This window comes from Thamnophis elegans, chromosome 11, assembly GCF_009769535.1.
Source record: "Thamnophis elegans isolate rThaEle1 chromosome 11, rThaEle1.pri, whole genome shotgun sequence".
NCBI classification, from domain to species: domain Eukaryota; kingdom Metazoa; phylum Chordata; class Lepidosauria; order Squamata; family Colubridae; genus Thamnophis; species Thamnophis elegans.
Window position 1 is genome coordinate 45,959,689 of NC_045551.1, and position 15,697 is coordinate 45,975,385.

Below are 15,697 nucleotides of genomic sequence, written 5' to 3' on the forward strand. Positions count from 1 at the left end.
AAGGCTTTCTTTTTCAATTGTGCATGTTAAGAAGTTTCAACTTAGCTGAAATTATATCCATTCACAACAAATTCTATGGGACCCATGATGTCTTTTCCAGTGGTGGGTTCCAATTTATTTTACTATTTTATTATTTACTTTAGCGCATGCGTGCGCGCTCGCATCCAGGTGGGTGGGCAGAGCCTCCCCCCGCCACCACTGTTGGTTCACCCGATTCAGGGCAAACTGGCAGAAACCCACCTCTTGTCTTTTCCCATGCTAACATTTTACTTTTGATACTTTTAATACAATGTGCTTTTCAATTCTTTTGTTAACATTATTGGATGTTTAATTTTTCATGATGTAACTGGGCAAATGATTGTTCCTAAACCAATTGACTTTTACTTTGTTGTGCAAACTATAAAAAGAGATGAGTGTTTATGTTTCTCTCCCTCCCTCCCCCCTCCCCTCTCTCTTGTAAAACCAGAATCCTTTTTATCTTGGGAAGTTCCAAATAAATTGTAAATTAAATGGTCTTATCCCAGTATTTAATTGGGGTTCAACATAACATTTGTCCATCAAAAAGCACCTCCCTTTTTAAGATCCTATACTCCCTATTTGGGGTAGAGTTGGGGCAAATGGATGAAGCTGAGCAATTTACCAGCTGGATGCCTTTCCTAATGCCTATATGGAGTTCAGAACAGATTTTTTTTTCCTCCCTTTTTAAAAAGTTTACTTTTTAATTTTTTATAAATGAAAAACTGGGTATGTCTAATTTACTGATGTCAAACACACATCATCATGGCGTCATCAAGAGCCGAGGTGGCGCAGTGGTTAGAGTGCAGTACTGCAGGCCACTTCAGCTGACTGTTATCTGCAGTTCAGCGGTTCTAATCTCACCGGCTCAAGGTTGACTCAGCCTTCCATCCTTCCGAGGTGGGTGAAATGAGGACCCAGACTATGGGGGTGATATGCTGACTCTGTAAACTGCTTAGAGAAGGCTGAAAGCCCTATGAAGCGGTATATAAGTCTAACTGCTATTGCTATTGCTATCATATGATGTATCACAACTTTTTTCCCCTTCACTAAACTGGGTGCGGCCATAGCCAGCACATGACACATCCAGCTCACAGGCCACAGGTTTGACAGCCCTGGTCTAGTTTAATGAAGAGAAGGACATGATAGCAGTGTTCCAATATCTAAGGGGTTGCCACAAAGAAGAGGGAATCAAGCTATTCTCCAAAACTCCTGAAGGCCAAAAAAGAAGAAACAGATAGAAACTAATCAAGGAGATCAAACCTAGAACTAAGGAGAAATTTCCTATACAGTGAGAACAATTAGCCAGTGGAACAGCTTGCCCTCACAGTGGTGGATGCTGCATTACTGGAGGCTTTTAAGAAGAATCTGGATAGCCCCTTGTCTGAAATGGAATAGGATTTCCCGCTTGGGCAGGGGGTCAGACTAGAAGACCCCTTAGGTCCCTTCTAACTCTGTTGTTCTGTTATTGCTATATAGCATATTGTGTCAAACAGATCTCTCCGTTTTTAAAGATCTGGTCAGGCATTAAAAAGATTATTAGACTTCCTACAGATAGCAATATACCTAAGGTTCTGTTCAGGGATGAGAATGGAAAGCAGGTTGGGTTATTCTACTTGAGATTTGGGTCTTTGGGATCTCCCCTCATCCCAAGAGGGAATATTGTGCTGCCAAATTATGACACTGTCATCTTTCAACCTAGAAAACTCAAAGGAATATAGGAATCGGGAGGGGAGAATGCAGAGGATTGTTCAACCCTATTGTCTATTTTCATCCAGGTCATGGTTGTCCCAAAGGTGCTTTTTTAAGAGGCAACTGGACTTTCTTTGTTTTTCTTTAAAGATGTTCCATTTCTCATCCAAGAAGCACTACTCAGGTCATCCTGAGGACAGGTGGCCTCAACAACTCTCCAAAAGAATGCAAACAACCAGCAAGGAATATAAATCCTTCCATTCCTCACAATCCAGTCAGAGCTGAAGAAGAAAAAAAATGAGAAGGTCCAGTTGAACTCTTGAAAAAAAAGCATCCTTTGGTTTTTCCCTATTAATCATCCCTCTTCTTGAAATATAAGAAAACATGGTAATTCTATTGTTACTGCCACTGGACAACCCCCAACTGGGGCTTTGTAACCTTGAGAGCTATATGCAACAAAATTTCATTTTAATCTATGCTGATTAGTTTACATTCAAAGTGAAAATAAAGTTTCCTATCCTATCCTATTCTAATCTATTCTATCCTAATCTACCTTATCTTATCCCAATGCCAACCTATTCTATCCTATCCTAATCTATTTTATCCAACCCCAACCTATCCTATCCCAATCTATTTTATCTTATCCCAAAGCCAATGTATCCTATCCTAATCTATTTTATCCAACCCCAACCTATCCTATCCCAATCTATTTTATCTTATCCCAATGCCAATGTATCCTATCCTAATCTATTTTATCCAACCCCAACCCCAACCTATTCTATCCTGTCCCAATCTATTTTATCTTATCTTATCCCAATCTATCCTATCCTATCCTAACCTATTCTATCCAGTCCTAATCCCATCCCATCCTATCTCCTGCCCCGTTCCTTTCTCCATCCCCATTCTATCCTTTCCCGGGCTCTTTTCCTCGTCCGTCGCCTTTCCGCCAGTCCTGAAGCGCTGGCGGAAGCGGCTCCGGCCGAAAAATCACTTGACAGGCCGTCGGGGCAGCCCGTTTTAGGGCGCTTCCGAGGCGCGGGTCACGTGGGAAGCGTCAGCTGACGGACGCCATTGCCGCGGCTTTTGAGAGAGAGAGAGAGAGAGAGAGGGGAGGGTGGGGGGCGGGAGAGAAAGAGGGAGAGCGCTTCTTCTGCCGGAGCGGCGATGTCTTCTCCCACCTCGTCCTCCTCCGCCTCGGATGACACGGAGGCTTCCTCCGGAGCCGGAGCCACGAAGGAGGCGGCGGCGGCGGTGGCGCTGCTGCTTTGGGAGCGCGCCTGGTCCCTGGAAGAGATTCGCTCCAGGAGCCAGACCTGGTCCCTAGCGGCCGACGCGGGGGTAAGGACAGGCGGCTTGGGCTTGGGCTGGGCTTGCAGCTGTCTAGCTGGACACAATTAACCCGGTGCTTTTTGTTTTGCTACCGCAAAGGTTTAACGACTATTTATTTTTATTCTGTAATAGTTTTACTTTAATAAAATCATGACTGCATTATATACATTAATTCGGGATATTTCACAGAATAATGTGGGTTTCTTCAATAATTCTATACTGTATACCAGGGGGCAATTTTAAGACTTGTGGACTTCAACTCCCAGAATCCCTCAGGCAGCCATGTCTTGCTGGGGAATTCTGGGAGTTGAAGTCCAAAAGTCTTAAGGTTGCCAAGTTTGGAGAAGCATGCTCTATACTGTAGGGTGGTGGGGAGCACTGAACCAAGGTCCAGGTTATGGGCGGCTGCAGGGAAGAGCGTTCCAGCTCGACTTCAATGCCCCGATTTCCCCGGGCAGCTTCCTTTCGCTGAGGGGGAGGTTTCCTTGCCCTGGCGACTTAGAAAGGAGATGTTCAGTTAGGTTGCTGGTCGCTCCATAGGATGGTTCAATCAATCAGAATAGAAGGACCTTCGAGGTCCTCTAGTCAAACACCCCCCCCCCCCCTTTGCTCAAGCAAGAGACCCTGTACAGGTAATTTTCACTTTACGGCTGTGATTGAGCCCAACATGTACGTTGCTAAGTGAGAAATTTGTAAAGTGAGTTTTTGCCCCGTTTTACCACCTTTCTTGCCATGCAAGTGAATTGCTGTGGTCGTTAAATTAGGAAATTGTTAAGGGAATCTGGCTTCCCCATTAGCTTTGCCTGTCAGAAGGTGGCAAAAGGGGCTCAGATGACCCCAAGATACCGCGATTGTCATAAATATAAGCCAGTTATCAAGCATCTGAATATAAGTCATGTTACCATGGGAATGCTGCAATGGTCATAAGCATGAAAAGTGGTCATAAGTCACTTTTTACAGTGCCGTTGTAACTTTGAACGGTCACTAAGTGAACTGTTGTAAGTTGAGGACTACCTGTACAATTTGAGAAAAGTGGCTGTCCAGTCTCTTCTTAAAAACCTCCAGTGATGAAGCACCTATAATTTCTAGAGGCAAGCCATTCCACTGGTAAATTGTTCTCACTGTTAGGAAGTTTCTCCTCAATTCCAGGTTGCTTCCCTCCATGATTAGTTTCCATCCATCGTTTCTTTAGGCCCCTTTGTTAGTTATTGATTCGTCTCTTCATATTATGTTATGACTTTCTGGAAACGCATCCAAAGGCTTCGTAAATTAAAAACATAGGTTTGATGATCCATATATTTTCAAACTTAACATGGCAGTGCTTTTATAGTCCCACCTGCCCACCATCTCTCCCTCCTTCTACACTGCAATTTAAATTCTGTACAAACACATTTTTGGCAGCTTTTGCAGTTTCTGCAAGAATTCTCCCAGCAAACCATCTCCAGGACCCATGAAATAAAGAAGCAGATGGACAGACTGATTCATGAAACTAAAAGTGTAGATTGTCGCCTGCATAATGTCTTCAACGGTTTCCTCATGCTTTCAAATATGCAGTTCATTGAAAATGTAAGTATGTTGCGTTATGAATGGAGAAAGATTAATGGCAGATTTCAGCTCTGATAAGGAAAAGCGATCTAAAAGAAGTTGCAATTTAACATGTTATTTGTTTATTTACAATAGTTCTGTTAATTTTTCATACAATGCATCTTTAATTATTGCAAAACTTTTTATACAACTTAAAATACCTGCATATCAAATAATTGAAAGTTAAAGGGTTAAACAAACCAGTTTATTATTAGTGGAGCCATTATTATTGTGAGAATCATCCTGTTGAAAATCATGCACTAACCCATGTTAAATTCAATTTCCTGGCATGAATCATTTTCTGATTGGCCAATTTCCTGACAGGATTGGCCCAAAATAATCTGTCAGCTTCCATGCCTAAGAGAAGACTAGAACTCAGTCTCCCGGTTTCTAGTCTAGCACCTCAACTACTAACCAAACTGGCTCTGTTTAAAAATTAATCAGATTTTCTTCTCTCTGGGCTGAGTGGTCTCCCACTGGCTCTGGCTCCATGCTATCACCTCCATGCTTCACGTGTATATCCATGAATGCATAGAGCCTCAGAGTCAGGCCATCTCATTTGACCCTACTGGTGAGGGATTACAGCCCAGCAAAATAATTGATTATGCATAAAGTCATGGCCATGACAGTGGGATTAAGGGATTTTGAGGAGCCACAGTAGAAATGACAGATGAATCCCACTCAAACTCAGATGTGCACAAGCTAACAAGGAATTGAAAACAGTGCGATCAAGGTGAGTTGGTGTTTTAGAGAAAGCGTTTACTCCACATTCATTAGTTATACCTTGTTAGTGAGCAGGCTATAATCAGTAACCTGGAGAGTGAGATAAAGGAGTAATCTTTGGTCACCTTCCAGTGACAAGTTGGACCTCCCAACAGTCATTGTCAGATCTGGCCAGACCTGGGCAAGGTTTCCTCAAAACTGAAGGACATCACTTTCCTGCTATTTCTCTGGCACATGAATAGTAGGTGTAATTGCCATTAAGTATTATTTGAAATTATTTGTTTATAAACACTTGATGATTATGAACTTGTATCCAAATCTTCATTTGAATTACTTTGTTTATATTTATAGAGCATTTATGATGATGAAATAGATGAACTTGTATCCAAATCTTCATTTGAATTACTTTGTTTATATTTATAGAGAGTTTATGATGATGAAATGGATGAACTTGTATCCAAAACTGAAGGAGGAGACAAATTAGAACAGGCAAGTTTAATACGTAAAAATAATGTCCTTTTGGGTAAAATCCAGTCTGTTTAAAATGCTGTAAGAATACAAACAAGCAGAAGCACGCACTTTAATCAGAATGTTGTCCTTCATTGTTGTGAATGTAACCAATATTTATAGATAATATAAATATTTATAAATAGTATGCATATTTATAAATAATATAAATATAAATTATATTTTATAAATAATATAAATATAAATTATATAAAAATATAATATAAAAGCCAGCTGGCCTGAGGTCCAAATGGGAAAGTTCTACACTGGAGGTGGCTGCTGGGTTGATGACAGATGCCAGTCCCTGCCATGTTCTCTATACTCTACCTGTCCATCTTTCTTTTTGATCATCATATTAGTTGTGTTTCTTGTTGTGTCCTCTTTCATTGTTTATTTGATTGTTCTGTGTCTTATTTCTGTTCACACTTTTCATTTCTTTTTATTGTTGCAAGCTGCCTAGAGTAGCAGTGAGATAGGCGGCAGATACATTTAACAAATAATAATAACATCATCAAATATCCCCATCTGCCTATCCTACACCTTGGGAAGGACTTCATAGGTCAGTGATGGCAAACCTATGGCAGAAGTGGCACACAGCGCCCTCTCTGTGGGCATGTGAGCCGTTGCCTGAGCTCAGCTTCACCGTGCATGCGCATGCGCCTCCCACCAACCAGTGGTCTTTGGGTCTCTGTCGTGCATGCATAGGGGTGGGACACGTGGGGGGGCTGTGTGCGCATGTGGGGGGCTGCGCGTGCATGCTCAGGGTCCGTGCGTGCACGCAGGGGGCATGTGAGGGGGGCATGCATGCACAGGGGCGGGGTGCGTGTGCATTGCATTTTAGGGGTTTGCACGGACTTTGGGCACTCAGTCTGGACAAGGTTAGCCATCACTGTGATAGATGGACAAAATTGCCAAACTCAATCTGGCTGACTGTGCGACGAATCATAGTTTGCAGGCAGGCTCAATCATACACACATCCCCAAGAGAGTGGCCTTTGCGCTGAGTCATGCACAGAGTGAGATTACCAGAAATCCTCTCTCTGCTGGAGATTGAAAAAATGGTTGTTTTAATCTGTGGACAAAACACCCAACAAAATCACTGGACCAAGGCTGGGAAAAAGTGACTTCACTCTCCACAGTGCCTGCTTTGTTTGAAGAGTTTCTGTTTTTACAAAAATAGGCAATGCACTTAATTGCACTAGGATCCTCATTTGTTTCTGTGTTGTACTGAAATCTAAATTTTCTCTCCACAAGTTAAGGAGTTGTTTACAAATCCAACGTTTTACGCATTGTGATGTCCCCAAAGATGCAGCCTTTTATTCTGTGGAATATTCTTGCTCTTTAATATTTTGTACTCTTCACTTGTGATCTATAATATTCTGGACAGAGTGTATACAGTACTATCAGGTCATTGAGTAGAACATTTTCCAGAATTTTTCTTCTGTTTATTTAAGTTACCAATAACTTGAACAGTTTTGCAAGTTGTCCTCTCCTCCACTGAATGTTTGTGTTTTTTAATTGAAAATTGAAAGGAGATGTTATATTTTACATTTTCTTTTAATGTTTTTTTTAATTTATGAGATTGGTTTGTCTATCAAGGAAAGGAGAAAGGAGTGAATGCTCTGATTGCATTTCTTTATGCTGTACAGCCAGAACGTGGCATTGTCTTGTTTTATATTTTGACCTTTTAATAATCAGAAAAATAGGATGGATTGTATATGTCCTATCTCTTTCTATTCCTTTCTTGGGAATAGGAAATAGAGGCATGATGAGGAAAGTATGTGATGGTACAAGAATTACTAAACTGTCTTAAAATAGGAGGCCTTATCAAGGTATGAAAATCCAGAGAGCTTCTAGGAGGAGAGAGAGATTTGCCTATGGGCTCAGTCTTTCACTACATCTTTATAGAGTAATATTAAATACTAGTTACCATATTTTTCGGAGTATAAGTCACACTTCCCCCCCTAAAAGAGAGTGAAAATTTGGGTGAGTCTTATACACTGAATGCAGTTCCGCCCACCCCCACCCTTTGGCCTCCGTGCATCGTGTTTCAGACCCATTCAAGGCTGCGGGGATCGCCAGAGCACATTCGCCGAGTCCATGCATCACATTTTTGGCCGCTGCGCATCACGTTTTTTATCTCTCTCCCTTGAACGGGTCTCAAATGGAGCGTTCGGTAGCTGAAAACTGGAGGTGCTGAGGCTAAAATGGCAACCCGGAACAGCTGCTGCCTTGTCTGGCCAGTTCCATGCTTTGCCTGCCATACCCACTGGAGCGCCCTCTGATGACCAGCTGTGTTTTTTAAGCTGCATATCAGCCCCAATGCACAAACTGACAACCAGTGAACCCCTTGCTAAAGTTCACCTCTGGGAACAGCTGATTTTGGGGGGGGGGAGGCCGATCGACTCGCCAATCAGCTGCTTGTACTGAATCAGGCTGATGTGCTGAAGCTGACCAGGCGGTTTGCTAAGGACGCTTGCCAGATGAATGCCAATGGATGCTGGTAGGCAGAGGCAGAATTTATTTTTCTTATTTTCCTCCCCCAAAACTAAGGTGTGTCTTATATTCCGGAGCACCTTATACTCTGAAAAATACGGTAATGGGATAATTCTTTCAGCCTTCAATATTCACTCGCGTTGCCAGTTCACTGGATCTTAGGTGGCTCTGGACTCCTAATGCTGCTGTTGAACACCAAGTCAGATTGTATTGCGAGTGCTATCATATGTGGCTTGATCTTGGCTAACACAGCAATCCAGGGGTGGCCCAAAGAAGGACTTCGTCTTTCAGAGTTGTGCTCACATGAATTTTTAGCTCGACACCAGCTTGACAAGGATGGGTTTGTCAGATTATCTGTAGATTGATTTCCCTGAAAGAATGATTGACAACAGCATGTCTAGTCTCTGAGCTGTATAGTGGACATCATTCTAAAGTTTTTGTAAAAGGTACAGGCAACAGAAGCACGAAACCAAAGGAATTCCCTATTACTTGGCAGACACTGTGAGAACTATTATTGCCTCTATTATGTAAAATTCAATCTTAATATTTTCTTTGGTTAATTCTCCTTCCCTTTTTCACATTCTGACTAACGTTAAAACTTGTTCTGTATTAGCATTGTTAGTTGTATTTTGAATATAACAAGACCCTCCCTCGTTCTCGTAAAGATAAAAGTGTGCAGAGGGGGGGAACACCTACAGACCTGCAAAATTCCCTTTATTACAACCTTATAATATAAGTAAAATTAATATACATGTTTGGCCTACCTTGAACAGTACACATACTCTTTGACATTACCACAATTGGGCCCAAAATTTCTGTTGTTAAGCAAGATAGTTAAGTGAATTTTGTCCCATTTTATGACCTTTATTCCTACAGTTGTTAAGTGAATCACTGCCAGTTGTTAAGTTAGTAACATGATTGTTAATCATGAGCCTGGCTTCGCTATTGACTTTGCTTGCTAGAAGGTCACATAAGGTGATCATATGACCCAGGATAAATACCGTATTTTTTGGAGTATAAGACACAGGTTTTTCCCTCAAAAAAGAGGCTGAAAATCTGGGTGCGTCTTATACACTGAATACAGCATTTTGTGCCTCCTGAAGCCCCGCCCCTTCACCAAAATGGCCGAGCATAGCCTTTAAGAGGCTTCCAGAGTGGACTTCCTGGGAGGAGCCTACTGGTGAAGGCAGCAAAAAATCAGCTGCCTCCGAATTCCTGGCTACGTACCTGTTTAGAGGATCTTCCATCTGACGTCTTATCAGGTTTTCTTATCCTTCAGGCAAGAGGGAAAGAAGAAACTGTTTTGCTGGCAAATGCTCTTCGATTTTTGCAGCTTTTGTGCTTGCAAGGAAAGGGGGGCTAGCCCAAGGCAGAACGGCTGTCCATGCTGGGAACTTCAAACTGCCTTGTGCAGGACAAAGTAGGTCTCTCCCACTCTGCTCTAAGTTTTGTTTGATTTAATCTTATCACGAGCTGAATCCGTTTACTGCGAGGACAATAATTGCTTATCAACATTTTAGCTTCTTCTCTTTTTCTCCTCCGAAAAATTATTTACTCAGAGGCTTTTAAAATGGCGCCGAGCAGGCTGGTTTCTCCGGTAATAACGAACACTTTTTGCTAATTCTCACAAGACTTCAAAAGAATTCAAAACAAAAGAGATAGCTTATCATATGTTTTGGTTTCACAATAGAAGAATTTTACTCCTTCATTAACTTTGCTTATTTGGAAGTTAAATGGTGACGAATCTGTTGAACGGTCTTGTTACAATGTTTACTCACTGAAACTTTTGCCAAGCCTTAAACTTCAAAATAAAAGCCTCTTTACTTAAAGCTGCATATTTAGGCAATAGAGTTTTATTAACTGCAGGCAGACAAATTTTGAAATGGCCTCAAAACCAAATATTAACTTGAAGTCGTCACCCTCCACTTCCAGGGGCACATCCTCAGTGCCTGGCACAAAGCTGCAGCCTCCGCTTCCTACGCCCCCTGCTGGGGATGTGTTAACGAAAGAATTTTTCTGAGTAATCTAAGCGAGGCTCTTAATGCACAGACAATTAAAATGGAAGATAAATTTAGAGATAATAGAGAGGAGGGAAAAGAGGAAATAAAAGAAATGAAAGAAGAAATTAAAAGTGAAATTAAAAGTGAAATAAAAGGACTTAAACAGGAGTTGTATGAGAAATTTGAGGCTAAGGTTGATAAAATTAGAGATGACATGCTGAGTCTTGTAACTGTATTAACAGAACATATTTCTGGAGTGGAAGATACTCTAGAGGTTCTTAATGATGCCAATGCTAACTTGACATTGAAAACAGAGGTGGTGGAACAAAAAGTGGAAAATGCTGAAAAAGAAATTATTATGATACAGTACCGACAAATGGAGTTCGCATTAAGAGTAAGGGGGCTGCGTGAGGAGAAACAGGAGAACCTGAAACAGATCCTATCGGAAGCTTTTGACCGCCTGATGGGAAGACCAGGGACCAACCAAGGCTGGCAAATTGACAAAGCTTACCGCGTTAACTCCTGGCTGGCAAAGCAGAAGCAGCTTCCTCGAGACATCGTTATATATTTTACTACAAGAGAGTTCAGAAATATGGTACTGCAAGCGTCTTATAACACTAAGCTTCAAATTGGCGGTGAAGACCTGGCTGTTTTGAAAGAGATACCACCTCAAATGTTAAGAGCCAGAAGAGACTACGCTTTTTTGGTCGAAGAACTCAGAAATCGTCAGATACAGTATAGATGGGATGCACCATTCGGCATCATATTTACATTTGATAAGCAAAGGTACCGCCTCAACTCTGTATGGAAAGCCCGAGATTTTTATTATAATATATTGAAGGCCGGACACCCTGCACCATCTGGACCTAGAGAAAGACCACAAGAAGGACAGGATAGACAGCAAACTATACAACCACCAGACAAGATGGAGCATCTCTCTTCTCTAGAAGTGCAAGGTGCTATGGAACCAAGACCTAGCCGCATGACTACTAGACGTATGGAGAAACAAGCTAAGAAGCAACAGCATCAACAATCATCGGCCATCGATCAAGGAACTACAACAACAAATCTGGAAGCAGTGGGAGGAGCTAGACCTAAGGTTAAACAGGCCGTGCAGGAAGCTCTAAAAATGCTTCAACCAACCAAAGATGACAACTAAGATTTTAACATGGAATGTCAACGGACTGAACTCTCCACAGAAGAGGAAGAAAATATTTCATTATCTTAAACAGTTTAAGAACGATGTAATTTGTTTGCAAGAAACTCATATCAAGTCAACTGATCAAAAATATTTGATCAACTCAAAACTTGGTCAACATTTTGCAGCTTCTGCTATGGAAAAGAAGAATGGTATAGTTGTATACTTAAGAAAAGATATGAAAGCTGAATTAATAGAAGCAGATCCCTTCGGAAGATATATTGCTTTAGACTTAATCTTAGAAGGGAAAAAGACATTACTTTTGGGAATTTATGCTCCCAATCAACAGCAAGATAGATTCTATAGAAATCTTCATGCTAAATTAGTACAGTGGGACTATAGTTCCTGTATACTATTGGGTGACTGGAATGGAGTGATAGACACTAAGAGAGATAAGAAGATTTCCCGCCTAAATACCAAGATGCGAGCAAAGTTACCCAAATCTTTCTTTGACATTATGGATGATTTCGAATTGAGAGATATCTGGCGAGAAAGAAATGCAGAGGAATATGACTTCACTTTCTTCTCGGACAGGCATCAATCCCTTTCAAGGATTGATTTTATTCTAACCACTAATGATTTGCTTTCTAGGGTCAAGAAAACAAAGATTGCAGCTAGAGTCCTTTCGGACCATAACCCAGTTTGGATGGAGTTGGGAAGGGTAGTGCAGGCAAGAAGGTTTTGGAAACTGAATGAAAATTTATTTAGATATGAAAACTATATTAATGATTGTAAAAAATTACTATCTGAATATTTTGTTTTGAATATGAATAAGGGTACATCTATGGAATTTGTATGGGATGCAAGCAAAGCGTATATGAGAGGAGTTTTGATGAATATAAATAAAACACATAGAAATAAGCAAGGGTTAAAACGAACAGAACTGGAAGAGGAAATTAAGAGAAAAGAGCTGGAGTTAACAAGGAAACCAGACGATACAAAGGTTAAGGAAGCTATTAACATATTAAAATCTCAATTCGACATGTTGATCTCTGACCAGGTAGCTACTAATTTATTATATGCAAAACACAATACTTTTTGTAATGCAAACAAACCTGGCAGATGGTTAGCTTATCAGATTAGGAAAAAAAGGAAAACTCGAAATATATCTAAACTGATTTACAGAGGGAAGGAGGTGTTCCAACAGGAAGAGATTCAAAAGGCTTTCTGGGAATTTTTTACAGAACTGTATAAAGGGGATAAAATTAATGGTTTAGACATAGACAAATATTTAGACAAGGAGAAAATACCTTCAGTTAGAGAAGAACACAGGCAAAAATTGAATCAACCAATAACCTCGGGGGAAATCCTGCAGGTAATTAAGCAATTAAAGCCAGGGAAAGCACCAGGTACAGATGGCTTGACAGCGGTTTACTACAAAAACTTACAGTTAGAAATGGTAGAACCTCTTAGAGAATTATTTAATATGATTCAAACGGAAGGTAAAGTCCCTCCATCTTGGAAGACAGCGTTTATATCTTTGATACCCAAAGAAGATCAAGATACTACTCAACCCAAAAATTATAGACCCATTTCATTACTGAATGTAGATTATAAAATTTTTACTAAAATATTAGCAAATAGGTTAATGTTGGTCATTCAACAATTGATACATACGGACCAAACAGGTTTTATACAAGGGAGACAGATGAAAAGTAATGTTAGATTAATTATTAATGCATTAGAATATTTGGGAAAGAACAACCAGATCCCTGCTGCGTTTATATTTTTGGATGCTGAGAAGGCCTTTGATCGAGTTAATTGGCAATTTCTGTTGAAGATACTGCAAAAAATGCAGATAGGAGATAATTTTTTACAGTCAATTAAAGCAATATACCAACAGCAAACAGCACAAATCATAGTCAATGGAAGTCTGACAGACTCTTTTCAAATTGGAAAAGGTACAAGACAGGGCTGTCCTTTGTCCCCATTATTGTTTATTATAACTTTGGAAGTATTGTTGAATAAAATACGGGGCTTGGATGGTTTAAAAGGGATCAAGATTAGGCAGCAAGAATATAGAGTCCGCGCTTTTGCGGATGATTTGGTCATAATATTGGAACAACCGCAGGAATCCAGTATGGTTTTAATGAATATGATTAATCAATATGGTCAAGTGTCGGGCTTTAAAATAAACTTAGGAAAAACGAAAATATTAGCTATAAATATGAATATTAAACAAAAGGAAGAATTAGGAGTGATGCTAGGATGTGAGGTAGTTAAAAAAGTCAAATATCTTGGAGTTAACATTTTAACTTCAAATGGGAAATTATATAAGCATAATTATGAACCACTTTGGTATAGCATACAGACAGAGATGAAAAAATGGGAGAAATTGCACTTATCTTTGCTGGGTAGGATAGCGGCAGTGAAAATGAACATTTTACCAAAAATTTTATTTCTCTTCCAAATGTTACCTATACTTAAAAAAGATGCGAACCTTTTAGAATGGCAGAAGGGTATCAACAAATTTGTGTGGGCAGGAAAGAAGCCGAGGGTAAAGATGAAAATAATGCAAGATGTACGTGAGAGAGGAGGATTGAAACTACCTAATTTAAAACTATATTATGATGCAGTGGCATTATCTGTAATTAGTGATTGGATTCATTTAACTAATGATAGAATATTGAACATTGAGGGACACGATCTGGTATTTGGTTGGCATGCTTACCTGTTATTCAACAAAAAATTGGATAAGACCTTTAAAAGTCATATTTTAAGAAATGCTTTATTGCGGGTCTGGAAGAAATATCAATATAAATTAAATGACAAGATACCCATGTGGGCAATTCCTAGACACGCAATTGAAAATATGAATACAGCACAAAAACAGGACAGAATTACTTACAGACAGCTTCTTACCTCGGAAAGGGGGGTATTACAATTAAAATGTTTAGAGGTATTAAAAGAGGAGAAGGTAGTTCAAACATGGTTCCAGTATGGGCAATTACAGGCTAGGTGGAAAATAGATCAAAAAATTGGTTTTATTCAAGTTGAGGATAATCTGTTTAAACAAATAAGAGATCAAAGCTTAATGCATATAAAGAGGATATATAATGTATTAATACAGATGGATTCGGAAACAGAATTAGTTAAAGATTGTATGATAAAATGGGCTCAAAATATTGAGGAACCAATAATGTTGGATACATGGGAAAGAATCTGGGTAAGAAATGTGAAATTTACACAAGCTCAAAATCTGAGAGAAAATTTTTACAAGATGTTCTATAGATGGCATTTAGATCCTAAAAAGTTGGCTTCTATGTATCCGAATGTACAGCCTAAATGTTGGAGGTGTGGTTCTCTCGATGCTACATATTATCATATATGGTGGACCTGCCAAAAGGTTAAGGCATTTTGGATAAAAATATGGTGGGTCATGCAAAATGTTTTTAAAAGAAGGATAAAGTTTAGTCCTCAGTTATTTTTACTAGGTATATGTACTGATTTTACAGTGGTAGAGACCAATTTGACTCTGCACCTGATAACTGCAGCAAGACTGTTGGTGGCGCAATATTGGAAGAAGGAAGACTTGCCTACAATCCAAGAATGGACATTGAAAGTAACAAACTTAGCTGAAATGGCTAAAATATCGGCATATCTCAAAGATCATTCAAATGAGAGATATAAACGAGACTGGAAAAAATGGATTGACTATATACAAAATAAATACGGGACTAAGAAATTCCAGTTAGCCTATGCTTAAGATCAGAAATGATTTAAACTGTTAAAAGTCAGTTCAGTAAGAAGAAGCTAAGGTCAATCTAGAATGTCATTAATTTCTTTATTTCTTTTTTCTCAATAGATTTTAGACTGTGTTAGTTAAAAATCCATACCGTGTACGGGTTCTGGGAAGTCGGGGGGGGGGAAGGAGGAGGGGGGGTGGGGGGGTGGAGGGAGGGAGGGATACACACAACAAAAAAAAAATTGTACTTCAATGTCTTAATGATTGACAAATGATGACATATTTGTGTTTGTTTTTTTTAAAGAAAAATAAAAAAGTTGAGAATAAAAAAAAAAAAAAAAGAGGCTTCCAGAGTGCTCCTGGGGGCTGGGGAGGGCAAAAATGAGTGAAAAACAGGTCGGTTTTTGCTCAATTCTGCTCCCCCCCAACCCCCAGGAGCACTCTAAGCTTCCTAAAGGCTATGCATGCC

The 15,697-nt window shown here is 39.9% G+C and overlaps 1 protein-coding gene across 3 annotated transcripts in view; it reads left to right on the forward strand.

Moving 5' to 3' along the window:
• The first annotated feature begins 2,773 nt into the window (after positions 1-2,773).
• LOC116514748 (WASH complex subunit 2C-like) overlaps positions 2,774-15,697 on the forward strand; it is a 51,367-nt gene continuing 38,443 nt past the window's right edge. For all 3 annotated transcript variants that reach the window (XM_032226433.1, XM_032226434.1, XM_032226435.1), the window contains exons 1-3: positions 2,774-3,045; positions 4,438-4,602; positions 5,767-5,832. In XM_032226433.1, coding sequence (XP_032082324.1) covers positions 2,872-3,045; positions 4,438-4,602; positions 5,767-5,832 — 405 coding nt within the window. In that variant the 5' untranslated portion in view covers positions 2,774-2,871. The remainder of the gene's footprint in view (positions 3,046-4,437; positions 4,603-5,766; positions 5,833-15,697) is intronic.